At 45.8% G+C, this 17,368-nt stretch overlaps 1 protein-coding gene across 1 annotated transcript; it reads left to right on the top strand.

Moving 5' to 3' along the window:
• The first annotated feature begins 10,292 nt into the window (after positions 1 to 10,292).
• Positions 10,293 to 14,857, top strand: LOC139229041 (probable G-protein coupled receptor 139). Its single transcript, XM_070860703.1, has 2 exons — positions 10,293 to 10,446; positions 13,959 to 14,857. The coding sequence occupies exons 1-2, from the start codon at positions 10,293 to 10,295 to the stop codon at positions 14,855 to 14,857; spliced, it is 1,053 nt and encodes a 350-aa protein (XP_070716804.1).
• The last annotated feature ends 2,511 nt before the right edge of the window (positions 14,858 to 17,368 follow it).

The following is a 17,368-nucleotide window of genomic DNA, read 5'->3' as shown; positions in this document are numbered from 1 at the left end:
CCTTCTCTGAACAACCTCCATTGCAAATATATCCTTCCTTAAATACGGAGACCAAAACTGTATGCAGTACTCCAGGTGTGGCCTCACCAATACCCTGTATAGTTGTAGCAGGACTTCTCTGCTTTTATACTCTATCCCCTTGCAAAAAAGGCCAAGATTCCATTGGCCTTCCTGATCACTTGCTGTACCCGCACGTTAACCTTTTGTGTTTCATGCACAAGGACCTCCAGGTCTCTCTGTCCTGCAGCACTTTGCAATTTTTGTCCATTTAATTTATAATTTGCATTTCTATTATTTCTGCAAAAGTGGATACCCTCACATTTTCCCACATTATAATCAATCTGCCAAATTTTTGCCAACTCATTTAGCCTGTCTATATCCCTTTGCAGATTTTTTGCATCCTCACAATTTGTTTTCCCACCCATTTTTGTATCATCAGCAAACTTGGCTACATTACACTCGATCCCTTCGTCCAAGTCATTAATATAGATTGTAAATAGTTGAGGACCCAGCACCGATCCCTGCGGCAACCTACGAGTTACCGCTTGCCAACTGGGAAATGACCCATGGGCCCGTCGCTGTCACAGGATCAGGGCGAATGAGGCAGAGCCACCAATCACCTTCACATCCAATCGAATCCTTCGCTAATCTCGACTCGACCACTTTCTCACTGAAGTACTGATTGAACAAAACTCACCATACTGTCTCCCAGTAGCACTGATTATCCTCACTTACATATCTCTCCCTCCCTCCGTGTATGTGTCTATATTCCTCACTGTACTCACTCAAATCTCTCTGACCTGGAAATGCCATGATGTTACCGGGCTACAGAGTCCCTTTTGGGACAAAAATAGCGTCTGAGCCACGCGGCCACAATTCTTCTGCTGCCCGCACCGGACGTACATCATGGCTGTCAGCCAGCTGCTGGATCTCCTGTGCTTTCTCCACCCTCCATCTTTTCTTTAGGTCGCGGGTTTTTTATTGGACCTCGGCCTTCAGCTGCCTGTCGAGCTGCTCAGCTGCTCCAGAGTTGGGTTGCTGTTTTAAGTTCAGAAATGCCCTGCACTTGCAGTTTATTAGCTCCTGGATCTCCTGGTTATTCTCGTGAAACCAGTCCTGGTGTTTTCTGGTTGAGTGACCGAGCGTCTCTTCGCGGGCACTAATTATGGTGGCATGGAGGGCAGACCAAGCACTGTGGGCACTCTGCGTCTTGGGGTCATTGAGGGTCACCAGTTTGGCAGTGAGGCACTGGCTGTATTGGGCTTTCTTAGCAGTGTCTTTGAGTACCCCGGCGTTGATTTTTCTGCGGCATTGCTTTTGTTTCCATCATTGCTTTGGGGCTATATTAATGTTGATGACTGTTATATATGCAGACTATAGATACACTCTCTGTGTAGTCACTGTATAGTTGCATCAGATGGAGACTTGTTCACCTGATGTACTATCAATAAGGTTTACACTGTGTATATACCATGCTGGCACCACTAGAGGGTGCAACTGGTGGAGACCGGGGTTTCCTGCCGTGGTGGCAGGGGCTGTATAAAAGGGTAGCCACCATGCGGCTGCCTCACTCTGGAGTTACAAATAAAGGACCAAGGTCACTACAGTTTGAGTGCAACACATTGCCTTGTGGAGTCATTCATGGCGACGAGATTACGGGCTCTCTCATGATTATGGCTACCTTGGCACACTAAAAGACTTCGCAAAGGGTGATGATTGGGATGCCTTCATGGAAAGGCTCGAGCTAAATTTCGTGGCAAACGACCAGGCAGCGGGAACGGGCGCATCGGCGGAGAAGCGCCAGACTATACTGCTGACAAGTTGTGGGCCCAAGGTCTACCGTCTCATCACCGAATTGCTGGTACCCACGAAGGCCAAGGATAATGTTATTTATTTAACCCTTTGTAACCTGCATTACACCTGACCACCAGAGGGCCCTCCTGTTGGAGTTCCAAGGGATCCCAGCATCCCTTGGGAGCACAGTATATAAGCAGGCCACCCATGAGGTACCTGGGCTCTGGAAACTTATTAAAAGAGCTAAGGTCACACTTGCTCATTGCACACAGTACTCAGTCTCACCATTTATTATGAGTGTAACAATTGGCGATGAGGTAACGAACAACCGTGCTAAAATGCAAAGAACAGTCAGCATCCTGGAGAAGTTCTCAGAAGGGGATGATTGGGAGGCCCTCGTGGAGAGACTCAACCAATACTTTGTGGCCAATGAGCTAGAAGAGGATGAGAATGCTACCAAACGAAGGGCGATCCTCCTAACTGTCTGTGGGGCAACAACCGATGGCCTCATGAAGAATCACTTGGCCCCGGCAAAACGAACAGAGAAATCTCAGGAAGAATTGTGTACGCTGGTCCAGGAGCACCTAAATCCCAAGGAAACCATTTTGATGGTGAGATATCGGTTCTACACATGTCAACAATTGGAGGGCCAGGAAGTGGCGAGCTACATCGCTGAACTAAGGCGCCTCGCAGGACATTGTGAGTTTGGGGGATTCCTGGAACAAATGCTCAGGGACTTTTTTGTACTGGGCACTGGACATGAGGCAATCCTTCGCAAACTGTTGACTGTCGATACTCCGAATCTGAGTAAATCCATAACGATAGCCCAGGCATATTTGTCCACCAGCGACAACACCAAACAGATTTCGAGAACAAAGAAGTTTCGGCCAGTACTGTGCATAAAGTAACGTCGGTTTTGAGCAGAAATGTACAGGGCAGAACGTACACGCCGGCTGCTGTGCCCTGACTTCAATTGACCCAGAGTCCGCCATCATCTGTAATGCGAGGCAGTTAACACCCTGATGGTGCTGCGGAGGTGATCATGGACCCCATCACAATGCTTTCAGCACAATGTGTGCAATGATTTCAGAACAATGCGACACATCCAACGAATGTGCAGGTGAGCTGCAAACCCTGCAAACCCTGCAAACCCTGCAAATCACCACGTTGCAGAGGCAGATCGATCCACAGTGGATCAGACTGAATTGGAAACTCATACTGAAGAGGCAGAAACATAGACGTAGAAACATAGAAATTAGGTACATTCAGCCCTTCGAGCTTGCACCACCAGTCAATAAGATCATGGCTGATCATTGAACCTCAGTACCACTTTCCTGCTTTCTCTCCATACCCCTTAGTGCCTTTGGCCATAAGGGCCATATCTTACTCCCTTTTCAATATATCTAACAAACTGGCCTCAACATTCCACAGGTTAATCACTCTCTGAGTGAAGAAGTTTCTCCTCATCTCGGTCCTAAAATGCTTACCCCTTATTCTTAGACTGTGACCCCTGGTTCTGGAACTCCCCAGCAACGGGAACATTCTTCCTGCCTCAAAGCTGTCCAATTCCATCAGAATTTGATATTTTTCTATGAGATTCCCTCTCAATCTTCTTAACTCCAGTGCATATAAGCCCAGTTGATCCAGTCTCTCCTCATATGTCAGTCCTGCCATCCCGGGAATCAATCTGGTGAACTTTGCTGTACTCCCTCAATGGCAAGAACGTCCTTGCTCAGATTAGGAGACCAAAACTGAACACAATATTCCAGATGTGGCCTCACCAAGGCTCTGTACAACTGCAGCAAGACGTCCCTGCTCCGATGCACAAATCCTCTAGCTATGAAGGCCAACATGCCATGTACCTTCTTCACTGCATGCCAAACTTCAATGACTGATGTACCATGACAGCCAGGTCTCATTGCACCTCCCCTTTTCCGAATCTGTACCATTCAGATAATATTCTGCCTTTGTTTTGCCACCAAAGTGGATAATCTCACATTTATCCACATTATACATGCATTTGCCCACTCACCTAACTTGTCTAAGTCACCCTGCAGCCTCATAGCATCCTCCTCACAGCTCACACCGCCACCCAACATCGTGTCATCTGCAAACTTGGAGATATAACATTCAATTCCTTCATCTAAATCATTGATGTATATTGTAAATAGCTGGGGTCCCAGCACTGAACCCTGCGGCACCTCACTGGTCACTGCCTGCCATTCTGAAAAGAACCTGTTTATTCCGACTCTCTGCTTCCTGTCTGCCAATGAGTTCTCTATCCATGTCACTACATTACTCCCAATACCATGTGCTTTAATTTTGCACACTAATCTCTTGTGTGGGACCTTGTCAAAAGCCTTTTGAAAGTCCAAAGACACCACATCCCCTGGTTCTCCCTTGTCCACTCCACTGGTTACATCCTCAAAAAATTCTAGAAGATTTGTCAAGCATGATTTCCCTTTCATAAATCCATGCTGACTTGGACCGATCTTGTCACTGCTTTCCAAATGCGCTGCTATTTCATCTTTAATAATTGATTCCAACAGTTTCCCCACTACTGATGTCAGGCTAACCGGTCTATAATTACCCGTTTTCTCTTTCCCTCCTTTTTTAAAAAGTGGAGTTACATTAGCTACCCTCCAGTCCATAGGAACTGAATCAGTCGATAGACTGTTGGAAAATGATCACCAATGCATCCACTATTTCTATGGCCACTTCCTTAAGTACTCTGGATGCAGACCATCAGGCCCCGGGGATTTATCGGCCTTCATTTCCCTAATACAATTTCCCGCATAATAAGGATATGCTTCAGTTCCTCCTTCTCACTAGACTCTCGGTCCCCTAGTACTTCCGGAAGTTTATTTGTGTCTTCATTCGCGAAGGCAGAATGAAAGTATTTGTTCAACTGGTCCGCCATTTGTTTGATCCCCATTACAGATTCACCTGATTCTGACTGCAAGTGACCTATGTTTGTCTTCACTAATCTTTTTCTCTTCACATATCTATAGAAGCTTTTGCAGTCAGTTTTTATATTCCCCGCAAGCTTCCTCTCGTACTCTATTTTCCCTCTCCTAATTAAACCCTTTGTCCTCCTCTGCTGAATTCTAAATTTCTCCCAGGCCTCCGGTTTGCTGCTTTTTCTGGCCAATTTATATGCCTCTTCCTTGGATTTAACACTGTCCTTAATTTCCCTTGTTAGCACGGTTGCACCTTGCCTGTTTTATTTTTACTCCAGACAGGGATGTACAATTGTTGAAGTTCATCCATGTGATCATTAAATGTTTGCCATTGCCTATCCACCGTTAACCCTTTAAGTATCACTCGCCAGTCTATTGTAGCCAATTCACGCCTCATACCATCGAAGTTACCTTTCCTTAAGTTCAGGACCCTCGTCTCTGAATTAACTGTGCCACTCTCCATCTTAATGAAGAATTCTACCATATTATGGTCACTCTTCCCCAGGGGGCCTCGCACAACAATATTGCGAATTAGTCCTTTCGCATTACACATCACCCAGTCTAGGATGGCCAGCCCTCTAGTTGGTTCCTCGACATATTGGTCTAGAAAGCCATCCCCAATACACTCCAGGAAATCCTCCTCCACCATATTGCTACCAGTTTGGTTCACCCAATCAATATGTAGATTAAAGTCGCCCATGATAACTGCTGTACCTTTATTGCACGCATCCCTAATTTCTTGTTTGATGCTGTCCCCAACCTCACTACTACTGTTTGGTGGTCTGTACACAACTCCCACTATGGTTTTCTGCCCTTTGGTTTTCCGCAGCTCCACCCAGACAGGTTCCACATCATCCAAGCTAATGTCCTTACTGACCATTGCATTAATTTCCTCTTTTACCAGCAATAATACCCCACCTCCTTTTCCTTTATCTCTATCCTTCCTGAATGTTGAATACCCCTGGATGTTGAGTTCCCAACCTTGGTCATCCTGGAGCCATGTCTCCGATACGCCAATTATATCATGTTCATTTATTGCTGCGTGTAGTTAATTCATCCACCTTATTATGAATACTCCTCGCATTGAGGCACAGAGCTTTCAGGCTTGTCTTTTTAACTCATTTTGCCCTTTTGGAATTTGGCTGTAATGTGGCCCTTTTTGATTTTTGCCTTGGGTTTCTCTGCCCTCCAATTTTAGTTTTCTTCTTTCTATCTTTTGCTTCTGCCCCCATTCTACTACGCTCTGTCTCCCTGCATAGGTTCCCATCCCCCTGCCATATTAGTTTAACCCCTCCCCAACAGCACTAGCAAACACTCCCCCGAGGACATTGGTTCCGGTCTTGCCCAGGTGCAGACCGTCCGGTTTGTACTGGTCCCACCTTCCCCAGAACCGGCTCCAATGTCCCAGGAATTTGAATCCCTCCCTTCTGCACCACTCCTCAAGCCACGTATTCATCTGAACTATCCTGCAATTCCTACTCTGACTAGCATGTGGCACTGGTAGCAATCCTGAGATTACTACTTTTGTGGTATTACTTTTTAATTTAGCTCCGAGCTCCCTAAATTCATCTTGTAGGACCTCATCCCATTTTTTCCCAATATCGTTGGTACCTACATGCACCACGACAACTGGCTGTTCACCCTCCCACTCCAAAATGTCCTGCAACCACTCCGTGACATCCTTGACCCTTGCACCAGGGAGGCAACATACCATTCTGGAGTCTCGATTGCGGCTGCAGAAACGTTTATTTATTCCCCTTACAATATAATCTCCTACCACTATAGATCTCCCACTCTTTTTCCTGCCCTCCTGTGCAGCAGAGCCACCCATGGTGCCATGGACTTGGCTGTTGCTGCCTTGCCCTGTTGAGTCATCCCCCCCAAAAATACCCAAAGCAGTGTATCTGTTTTGGAGGGGGATGACCGCAGGGGACCTCTGCATTACCTTCCGCCCATTGCTCTTCCCGTTAGTCATCCATTCCCTGTCTGTCTGTGTAACCTTTACCTGCGGTCTGACCAACTGGACTTTCCATTATTTATGCATTGATACCACCCACGTAACGTCCATTTTAACGCTGAGATGAGATATACCGCCCAGATATCGCCCATTTAGCAACAAATTATTGCCCAGCGTTACTTTCGGCATGTACTTAATGCTGAGAATTAATAATACTGCCCGCCCACTTTTTTTTGCAGTGAAGATCAGAATGGGAGAAACTAACGGCCATTAAATTGCCGAGCGTTACTTTCGGCACCTCGCCCACATATCACCGAAAATATCTCTCGCTGAAAAAAATGCTGAGAAAAAGTTGCTCTCAACTGAACTAAACCCAGCGGTATGGACGCCAAATCGGAGGTCAGTTCATGTAAAAGGCTGCTTCAATTTCTGGGGAGTTTTGATGTACTCTGGAGTTATTTTAAGGTGATTTGAACATTTGAACAAACATCTCATCATACTGTGAATGATTTGACTTTAGGTGTTTTGGTTGGTAAATTTATTGTTTGTGAACAATAGGTATAATACTGATTTTGATTGTAATGGGGCCTGTAATTTCTCAACATGTCTTGATGACTATGCACATGTTGCAGACTAGAGATGGCAGAAGTTATATTGAAGAGCATTATGTGCCCAAAGAGGTGGCAGACTGCTGAGGAGGATGAGAACTTACACCCAACGCATTTACAGGGAGAAGCGGTCTTACCTGAACTTGTCCAATAACACATGCCTTCGGAGTCTGCGCTTCTGGACAGAGATTATCAGTGAGATATGCCACTCATTAGGGGAAATCTGCAGCCTGCCAGCACCATCAGGACCGCACTGTCTGTTGAGGTCAAGGTCACTGCGGCACTTGCCTTCTATGCATCGGGTTCCTTTCAGGCCTCAGCTGGGGACATTTGCGCAATATCTCAGCATGCCACACATTGCTGCATTCGACAGGTGACTGAAGCAGCTTCCCTATGACCAGGGATCGCACAGACTCAGAGGGTTCTAGGACTCTCCAGAATTGCAAACCTCCCCAAGGGGCAGGAAGCAATAGACTGTACGCACATTTCCATGTGGGCACCTTTTCAGGATGCAGAGGTTTTTCTGAACCGAAAGAGATTCCTCTCCCTGAATGTGCAACTCTTTGTCGACCACAAGCAAATTATATTGGCAGTAAATGAAAAATTTCCGGGCAGCATCCATGAAGCTCACATCCTGCGTGAGAGCACTGTATCTAACATGTTTACCAGTCAGCCACAAGCTCAATGCTGGATGCTTGGTGACAAAGGACATGGCCTCGCAACCTAGCTGATGACCCCGCTGCGTAACACCCAGACAGAAGCCGAGAAGCGATATGAGAGCCACAGAGCAGTATCGTCGAGAAAACCATTGGAGTGCTTCAGCAGCGCTTTAGATGCCTGGACCACTCAGGAGGCGAGTTACAATACCACCCTGAGCAGGTAACTCAATTCGTGGTGGTGTGCTCAATGCTACACAATGCTACACAACTTGGCTATCAGGAAGGAACAAGAATTGCCAGAAGGGACTCCAACATTACTGGTGGTGACCCTACTCTGGCTCACTCCCCTTGGGTCATCACATCACCAAGGGCAGCAGTAAAGCCCTGCAGGCAGAAGGTCCCTCACACAACATGGAAGTGAGATGCTGCAAAATAACAAGTGCTTCAGAGCCAAGGGGATTCCTCAGCCTAAAATTGCCTAGTCCCAAAACCATGTGATCGCAAAATTCACATACATTAAGTTTCTTGTGGAGAACCTAATTAAAGTGTTTGTTCAAAAGCCCATGGCTAATGTCAGATGTTATGTGACTCACTGTCTCTCTGGAGGATGATCCCTGTATAAATGAGGGCTGCTGTCAGTGATTTGGCTCAGAGTATAATTGGGACCCTCGCTACCACACATACCGATTTTAGCAGGAAATGGCGAAACCAGCAATTCTCTATGTGAGAGAGATCGCCTGTCCCATTATTGCAATATTGGGTGTTCCTGGTAAGTTATTAATATCAGCTTTTATAAATGTTTTTACCGAAAATTATTTTGTTCCACGTTTTTTGTCTCAGTATATTTGTTACTTTTTATCCATTTTCTGGTGTCAGCTTATTTAACGGAATTCCCACACTTGTCTTTATGTGTTATTCAAATGATGATCTTTCCTCCAACACAAGGGAAGATTCTCCGGCTACAATCCTGGTTATAAAACGTTTGCCGACCTGCTGCTGAAGGGTCTGCACCTGAAGCGTTAACCTGCATTGTCTATTCCAGATGTTCACCACCTGCTGTGCCTTGTAGGGATTTTGTGTTCGGATATAACCGTGTAACTGGGGCCCCAGGACATTTCTCAATGCCAGAGTTTTAGACTGAATGTTGATAATGGCACTGACAGGACGGGCAGGGTCCTGAGCTGAGAGAATCAGGACAGTGTGACAGTGAATGATGGGAGGTAGGACCATCAGCTTCTGCATTGGGCCTTACCCTGACCTGAGGTCAGTGAAATGAGCAGAGAGCAGGCAGTGACCCTGTGCTCCCCCTGGTCTGGTTCACTCAGTATCACACCCAGTGAGACTCCCACCGCACTCTACAACACATCCGCTCATTGCCTGCATTACAACAGCGACTACACCTCAGGAGAAGCTCATTGGCTGTAAAGTGTTTTGGGACGTCCCGAGGTCGTGAAAGGGGCTACAGAAATGCAAGTGCTATGCGGCGGGGAGAGGTTGCAGGAGGCTCTCGCCACAAGTCTGCGCACTGTGGGGAGGGAGGTGGCACACCACATCACGGGCAGCACCGTGCTCCCCACGACCCACACCCAGTGCAGGAATAACTTTATCATGCTCACATGGGTGGGCAGGGTGAGTGAAGGCTTCAACAAATGCTACCTATCACCATCTGTACCACAAGCTTCACACACTGCTCAATGCACTACACCCCCAGCACTCACACCAACAATCTCTACCCAACAACACTCACACCACATCTCACACCTTTCACATAATGACAGCTAGTCAACTGTGGCAGGAACAGGGTCATTAGTTATTAGAATGCATGTGGTATGTGTGATATGATTATAGATACATTTATTAAATGTGTTTGGAATATTTAGTGGTCTCTCTCGTTTCACCTTTTTGTCCAGGAGGACACTGTGATACGCCATGAGACAGGGATTGCATGCTGGGGATGTGGTGATCTTCGGGGGACTGGGGCTTCATCCATGTAAATCGGTGGGTGATGAGCCGGTCACGGACAGCCCGTCCAGAAGGCTGATTGTCTCGCAGTCTCTGCCCTCCTTCCTCCTCCTCCTCGTCCTTCTCTGCCTCATCACCAGCCTGAGGTAACCTCACAAGTCCGCAATCCCCATGTCTGTGAGGAGGTCTTGTGAGCAGAAGCCTTTTACAAATAATGAGTGACTCCTGCACTTGAATCAAAACGCCCTGTCTCGAACAAAACTGGAAATCACGAAAGAAAGCTGTTTCAGTTGCAGGAAGCAGCAAACAGGCCCTGAAACTGCAAGACCCTGTCAGCTACAGCTGAGTGGGGATGGCACCTTTAAATATCGCTGCTGGAGCCAGCTTTCTGCAGCTAGATGCCGCTCTCCCTATCATTGTTTCGCGATGTGAGGACAGTCGCAGTGGAGAAAAATCTAGAATGCTGAAGAGAAAAGAAAAGGAAGCAATGCATGAAAGTGATTGTGGTGAGGATAACCAGATGATGTCAGGAAGGGACAGAGCTTACCAAAAGAGTGCACAAACAAATAGGGTCCAGGTAAGAAATAATAGTAATGACAAATAAGGCTATAGTACAAAATGATGTTAAGATGTCTAATAATGTTAAAAAGACTAATCTGAATGCATGAAGCATCTGTAATAATGTAGGTGAATTAACAGCGCAATTAGATGTAAACGGATACGATATAGTTGCAATTACGGAGACATGGTTGCAGGGTGACCAGGGTTGGGAACTGAATATCCAAGGATATTCAATATTTAGGAAGGACAGGCAAAAAGGAAGAGGGGGTGGTGTGCCATTGTTAGTAAAGGATGAAATCAGAGCAATAGCGAGAAAAGATATTGGCTCAGAAAATCAAGATGTAGAATCAGTCTGGGTGGAGCTAAGGAGCACCAAGGGGCAGAAAACATTGGTGGGAGTTGTCTATAGGCCTCCAATCAGTTGCGGTAATGCAGGAGACGGCATCAAACAGGAAATTAGAGCTGCATGTAGCATGGGTACTACAGTGCTCGTTGGTGACTTTAATCTACATCTCGACTGGCCAAACCAAATTAGTAATAATACTGTGGAAGATGAATTCCTGGAGTGTGCACGAGATGGTTTTTTAGACCAGTATGTTGAAGAGCCTAGTAGGGAACAGGCTATCCCAGATTTGATGTTGCGTAATGAGAAGGGATTAATTAACAGTCTTGTTGGGCGGGGTCCTTTCGGGAAGAGTGACCATAACATGATTGAATTCTTTATTAAGATGCATAGTGAAGCAGTCCAATCCAAAACTAGGGTCCTAAATCTAAATAAAGGATACTATGAAATATGTGGAATGAATTGGCTATGATAGATTGCGAAGATTCATTAAAAGGCATGACGGTGGACAGACAATGGCTAATATTTAAGGAACAAATTCATGAGTTGCAACAGTTATACATTCCTTTCTGGCGTAGAAACACAAAAGGAAAAGTGGCCCAACTATGGCGAACAAAAGAAATTAAGGATAGTATTACATCCAAAGAGTCATACAAAGTTGCCAGAAAAAGTAGCAAGCCTGAGGTTTGGGAGCAGTTTAGAATTCAGCAAAAAAGAACCAAGAGATTAATTAAGAGGGGAAAAATAGAGTTTGAGAGTAAACTTGCAAGGAATGTAAAAAAACGACTACTAAAGTTTCTATAAGTACGTAAAAAGAAAAAGATTAGTGAAGACAAATGTAGGTCTGTTACAGACAGAAACAGGATAATTTATAATGGGGAACAAGGAAATGGCAGAACAATTAAACTTTGGTTCTGTCTTCACGGAAGAGGACACGAATAATGTCATAGAAATGTTAGGGAACCAAGAGCCTAGTGAGCAAGAGGAATTAAAGGAAATGATTATTAGTAAGAAAATAGTGCTGGAGAAACTAAAGGGACTGAAGGCAGAGAAATCCCCAGGGCCTGATGATCTGCATCAGACAGTACTAAAAGAGGTAGCCATGGAAATAGTTCCAGCAGATTGGATGGTGGCAAATGTAACCCCACTATTTAAAAAAGGAGGGAGAGAGAAAACGAGGAACTACAGACCGGTTAGCCTGACATCAGTAGTAGGGAAAATGCTGAAGTTTATTACAAAGGATGTGATAAATGCACTCTTAGATAATATCAACGGGATTAGACAAAGGCAACATGGATTTATAAAAGGAAAATCATGTTTGACAAACCTACTGGAGTTTTTTGAGGATGTAACTGATAGAATAGATACGGGAGAACCAGTGGATGTAGTGTATTTGGATTTTCAGAAGGCCTTTGATAAAGTCCCACCTAAGAAGTTAGTGTACAAAATTAAAGCACACAGGATTGGGGGTAATGTACTGGCATGGATTGAAAATTGGTTAACTGGCAGGAAACAGAGATTAGGAATAAACGGGTCTTTTTCGGGGTGGTGGGCAGTGACTAGTGGGGTACCACAGGGATCAATGTTTGGGCCCCAGCTATTCACAATATATATATATATATAAATGATTTGGTTGAGGGAACCAAATGTAATATTTCCAAGTTTGCTAACGACACAAAACTAGGTGGGATTGTGAGTTGTGAGGAGGATGCAAAGACACTGCAGGCGATTTAGATCGGTTGAGTGAGTGGGAAAACACATGGAAGATGCAATACAACGTGGATACATGCACTTTGGTAGGAAAAACATAAAGACAAAGCATTATTTAACTGGTGATAGCTTGGGAAGTGTCGATGTACAGAGGGACCTGGGTGTCCTTGTACACCAGTCATTGAAAGCAAACATGCAGGTGCAGCAAGCAGTTAGGAAGGCAAATGGTACGTTGGCCTTCATTGCAAGAGGATTTGAGTACAGGAGCAAGGATGTCTTACTACAGTTATACAGGGCCCTGGGGAGACCACACCTGGAGTATTGTGTGCAGTTTTGGTCTCCTTACCGAAGAAAGGATACACTTGCCATAGAGGGAGTGCAGCGAAGGTTCACCAGACTGATTCCTGGGATGGCAGGACTGTCGTATGAGGAGAGATTAGGTTGATTAGGTCTGTATTCACTAGAGTTTAGAAGGAGTGGGGATCTCATTGAAACGTATAAAATCCTGATGGGGTTGGACAGACTGGATGCGGGGAGGATGTTTCCCCTGGAAGTCTATAGCAAGGGGTCACAGTCTCAGGATACGGGGTAGAAATTTAGGACCGAGATGAGGAGAAATGTTTCATTCAGAAAATCGTGAACCTGTGGAATACTCTACCACAGAAGGCTGTGGAGGCCAAGTCACTGAATATACTTAAGGAGGTCGATGGATTTCTAGACACAAAAGGCATCAAGGGGTATGGGGAGAAAGCGGGAAAATGGTGTTGAGATAGAGGATCAGCCATGACCGTATTGAATGGCGGCGCAGACTCGAAGGGCCAAAAGGCCTACTACTGGTCCTATTTTATATGTTTCATTGTTTCTCTCCCTCTCCCTATCGTTGTTCTGCGATGCCATTAAAGTAAGCACCTAAACCCAATGTAGGAAAGCGGGCACCCAGTGAGCGTTGCATACTCACTGACATCACTGGTGATCGAGGTTACTGGCAGCACTACCGGCACCACCAGTACGGCGATGGAACCGGCATATGCTGTCATTACAGCTGTCAACCACATTTTAGCGCCTTCTCCTGGCACAAACATTTGGCGCAAGCCACACAAGTTTCTCCCCGAAAGAGTTTACAAATGGACTTTGCTCCTGCTTACACAGCCGATCATCCTGGGAACAGGATAATTAGAAAGACTTTCATTTATACAGCACCTTTCATGACCACTGGATGTCTCAAAGCGCTTTACAGCCAATGAAGTACATTTGGAGTGTAGTCAATGTTGTAATGTAGGAAACGCAGCAGCCAATTTGCACACAGCAAAATCCCACAAACAGCAATGTGACAATGAGCAGACAATGTGTTTTAGTGATGTTGATCAGTAATGAGTAATTGTCCTGGATTTCTGTCCCTTCCAGCGAACCTGCTGTCAGTGGTGATCCTGTGGCGAGGGCAGTGCGGTCTCTGCAGCGTGGTCAGTCGCTACATGATGGCAATGGCACTCGGTGATCTCATGGTGCTGCTCTTCAATGTGATTATTCATTGCATCTTCAAATACCATTTCCAAACTTCATTCCTCAACCTCACTCACACTTGCCGTGTCATTGCCTACATGTATTATGTCAGCTTCCGACTCTCGGGCTGGTTCACCGTATCATTCACCTTTGACCGATTTGTAGCCATTTGTTGCCAGAAACTGAAGGTGAAATATTGCACCGAAAGAACGGCAACCATGGTTATAACGGTAGTGTCTGTACTGGGCTTTCTCAAATGTATCCCGGTTTATTTTGAGTATGAGCCCTATTACATGGTTGACAATGTAGGGTGGGGATGTCGGACAGTCTCGGGATTTGCCTGGTTACCGGGCTGGAGAGTGTTCCAGTGGATTCTCACACTTTCTTCCTCAGTAGTTTCACTGCCTTTGATTCTGCTCTTCAATTGCCTCACTGTCAGACACATCATGGTGGCCAGCCGAGCTCGCAGGGCTCTGAAGGGACACAGCAGGGGTCAGAGCAACTGTGACCCCGAGCTGGAGAACCGAAGGAACTCCATCATTTTACTCTTCGCTATCTCGGGGAGTTACATTGTGCTGACAGTGCCAATGACCATAATCAACATCTGTGTGCGAGTCACCGAGTTGGATGTTTTCAAAAATCAACCCTCCCTTTACTTCGCCATTATAGTCACAACCCTGTTTCAGAATCTGAGCTTCTGCATCAACACGTACCTTTACGTCCTGACCCAGAGGCGATTCCGAGCGCAAATGAAGAATATAATGAGATATCCATTCACTGCAGTTATTAAATTATTTGAATAGTGAAAACGACTGACTGCGTGCCAGATGTGTAATCTGTGTGGTTTTGTTCGATGTTGTCACAGTATTTGTTCGGATGAAACAGCGTCACACATTGTCACCTCACGATATGTAGTTCTTCCCCAATCTCTGTCGATCGGTCCGTCGCTGTCACAATGAGGCACAGCCACCAATCACCTTCCCATCCAATTGAATCCTTCGCTTTCTCAGTGAAGTATTGATTAAAGAACACTCACCATGTTGTCTCCCAGTAGCACTGATTATCCTCACTTACATATCTCTACCTCCCTCCGTGTGTGTCTATATTCCTCACTGTACTCACTCAAATCTCTCTGACCTGGAAATGCCATGGTGTAGCGCCCAGTGTTACCGGGCTACAGAGGCCCTTTTGGGACAAAAATAGCGTCCGAGCCTCGCAGCCACAATTCCTCTGCTGACTGCGCCGGACGCCATCTTGGTGAGGGCGTTAGTGTTGGTGCAGGGAGTGTGGGCCGGAAGTATGTATTGTTGGCAGATTGTGACCTCAGTCAGCATGCAACGCTGATTTGAAGATAACACTGCCATTTTCATCCTCAATGCTGCATGCAACGCCCTATATAAACCTCGCACAACTGAACATGGTTTCAGCAGCTGCAAGGACCCTCTCCCCATGATGTTTAAAGGGACCATCAACCCCTCTCAGGTCAGCTGCTGATCAATTTCTACTGGCTCTGGGAAAGTTTGTGGAAGTGTTTCATAGAATCATAGAGATTTACAGCATGGAAGGAGGCCATTTCGGCCCATCGTGTCCGCGCCGGCCGACCGAGAGCTATCCAGCCTAATCCCACTTTCCAGCTCTGGGTCCGTAGCCCTGTAGGTTACAGCACTTTAAATGCACATCCAAATATCTTTTAAATGTTATGAGGGGTCCTGCCTCTACCAGCCTTTCAGACAGCGAGTTCCAGACCCCCACCACCCTCTGGGTGAAAACATTTCCACTCAAATCTCCTCTAAAATTTCCCCCAATTACTTTAAATCTATGCCCCCTGGTTGTTAACCCATCTGCCAAGATAAACAGGTCCTTCCTATCCACTCTATCCAGGCCCCTCATAATTTTATACACCGCAATCAGGTTTTCCCTCAGCCTCCTCTGTTCCAAAGAAAACAGACCCAGCATCTCCAATCTTTCCTCATAACCAAAATTCTCCAGTCCAGGCAACATTCTTGTAAATCTCCTCTGCACCCTTTCCAGTGCAATCACATCTTTCCTGTAATGTGGTGACCATAACTGCACACAGTACTCCAGCTGCGGCCTAACCAGTGTTTTATACAATTCAAGCAGAACCTCCTTGCTCTTGTATTTCATGCCTCGACTAATAAAGGCAAATAATCCATATGCCTTCTTAACTACATTATCCACCTGGCCTGCAACCTTCAGGGATCTGTGGACCTGCACTCCAAGGTCCCGTTGTTCCTCTTCACTTCTCAGTGTCGTACCATTTAATGTGTATTCCCTTGCCTTGTTAGACCTCCCCAAATACATTACCTCACACTTATCCGGATTGAATTCCATTTGTCACTGTACTGCCCACCTGACCAGTACACTGATTTCTTCCTGCAGTCTGCAGCTTTCTTCTTCATTATCAACCACACAACCTATTTTAGTGTCATCTGCAAACTTCTTAATCATACCCTCAACATTTACGTCCAAATCATTGACATATACCACAAAAAGCAAGGGACCCAGCACCGAGCCCTACGGAACCCTACTGGATACAGCCTTCCAGTCACAAAAACACCATCAACCATTACCCTTTGCTTCCTGCCTTTGAACCAATTTTGGATCCAAGTTGCCACTTTGCCCTAGATCCCATTGGCTTTTACTGTCATCACCAGTCAAGTTAGTCAGACACGACGTTCGATAAGATTTTGATAAGATCACCCCTCATCCTTCTGAACTCCAACGGGTAAAGACCCAGTCCACTCAATTCATCATCATAAGGTAACCCCCTCATCTCCGGAATCAGCCGAGTGAATCGTCTCTGTACCCCCTCCAAAGCGAGTATATCCTTCCTTAAGTCAGGTGACCAAAACTGCACGCAGTACTCCAGGTGCGGCCTCACCAATACCCTATACAGTTGCAGCAGGACCTCCCTGCTTTTGTACTCCATCCCTCTCGCAATGAAGGCCAACATTCCATTCGCCTTCCTGATTACCTGCTGCACCTGCAAACTAACTTTTTGGGATTCATGCACAAGGACCCCCAGGTCCCTCTGTACCGCAGCATGTTGTAATTTCTCCCCATTCAAATAATATTCCCTTTTACTCTTTTTTTTTCCAAGGTGGATGACCTCACATTTTCCGACATTGATTTCCATCTGCCAAACCTTAGCCCATTCGTTTAATCTATCTAAATCTCTTTGCAGCCTCTCTGTGTCCTCTACACAACCCGCTTTCCCACTAATCTTTGTGTCTTCTGCAAATTTTGTTACACAACACTCTGTCCCCTCTTCCAGGTCATCTATGTATATTGTA

Source organism: Pristiophorus japonicus, chromosome 18, assembly GCF_044704955.1.
Source record: "Pristiophorus japonicus isolate sPriJap1 chromosome 18, sPriJap1.hap1, whole genome shotgun sequence".
NCBI classification, from domain to species: domain Eukaryota; kingdom Metazoa; phylum Chordata; class Chondrichthyes; family Pristiophoridae; genus Pristiophorus; species Pristiophorus japonicus.
Note: the sequence above shows the minus strand (reverse complement) of the source record. Positions and strands in the feature narration are given on the sequence as shown.

Coding starts and splice junctions, on each gene's coding strand:
- LOC139229041 (XM_070860703.1), top strand. CDS start 10,293: ATGGCACCTTTAAATATCGCTGCTGGAGCCAGCTTTCTGCAGCTAGAT. Junction 10,447..13,958: donor AATGCATGAAAGTGATTGTG/GTGAGGATAACC, acceptor TGTCCCTTCCAG/CGAACCTGCTGTCAGTGGTG.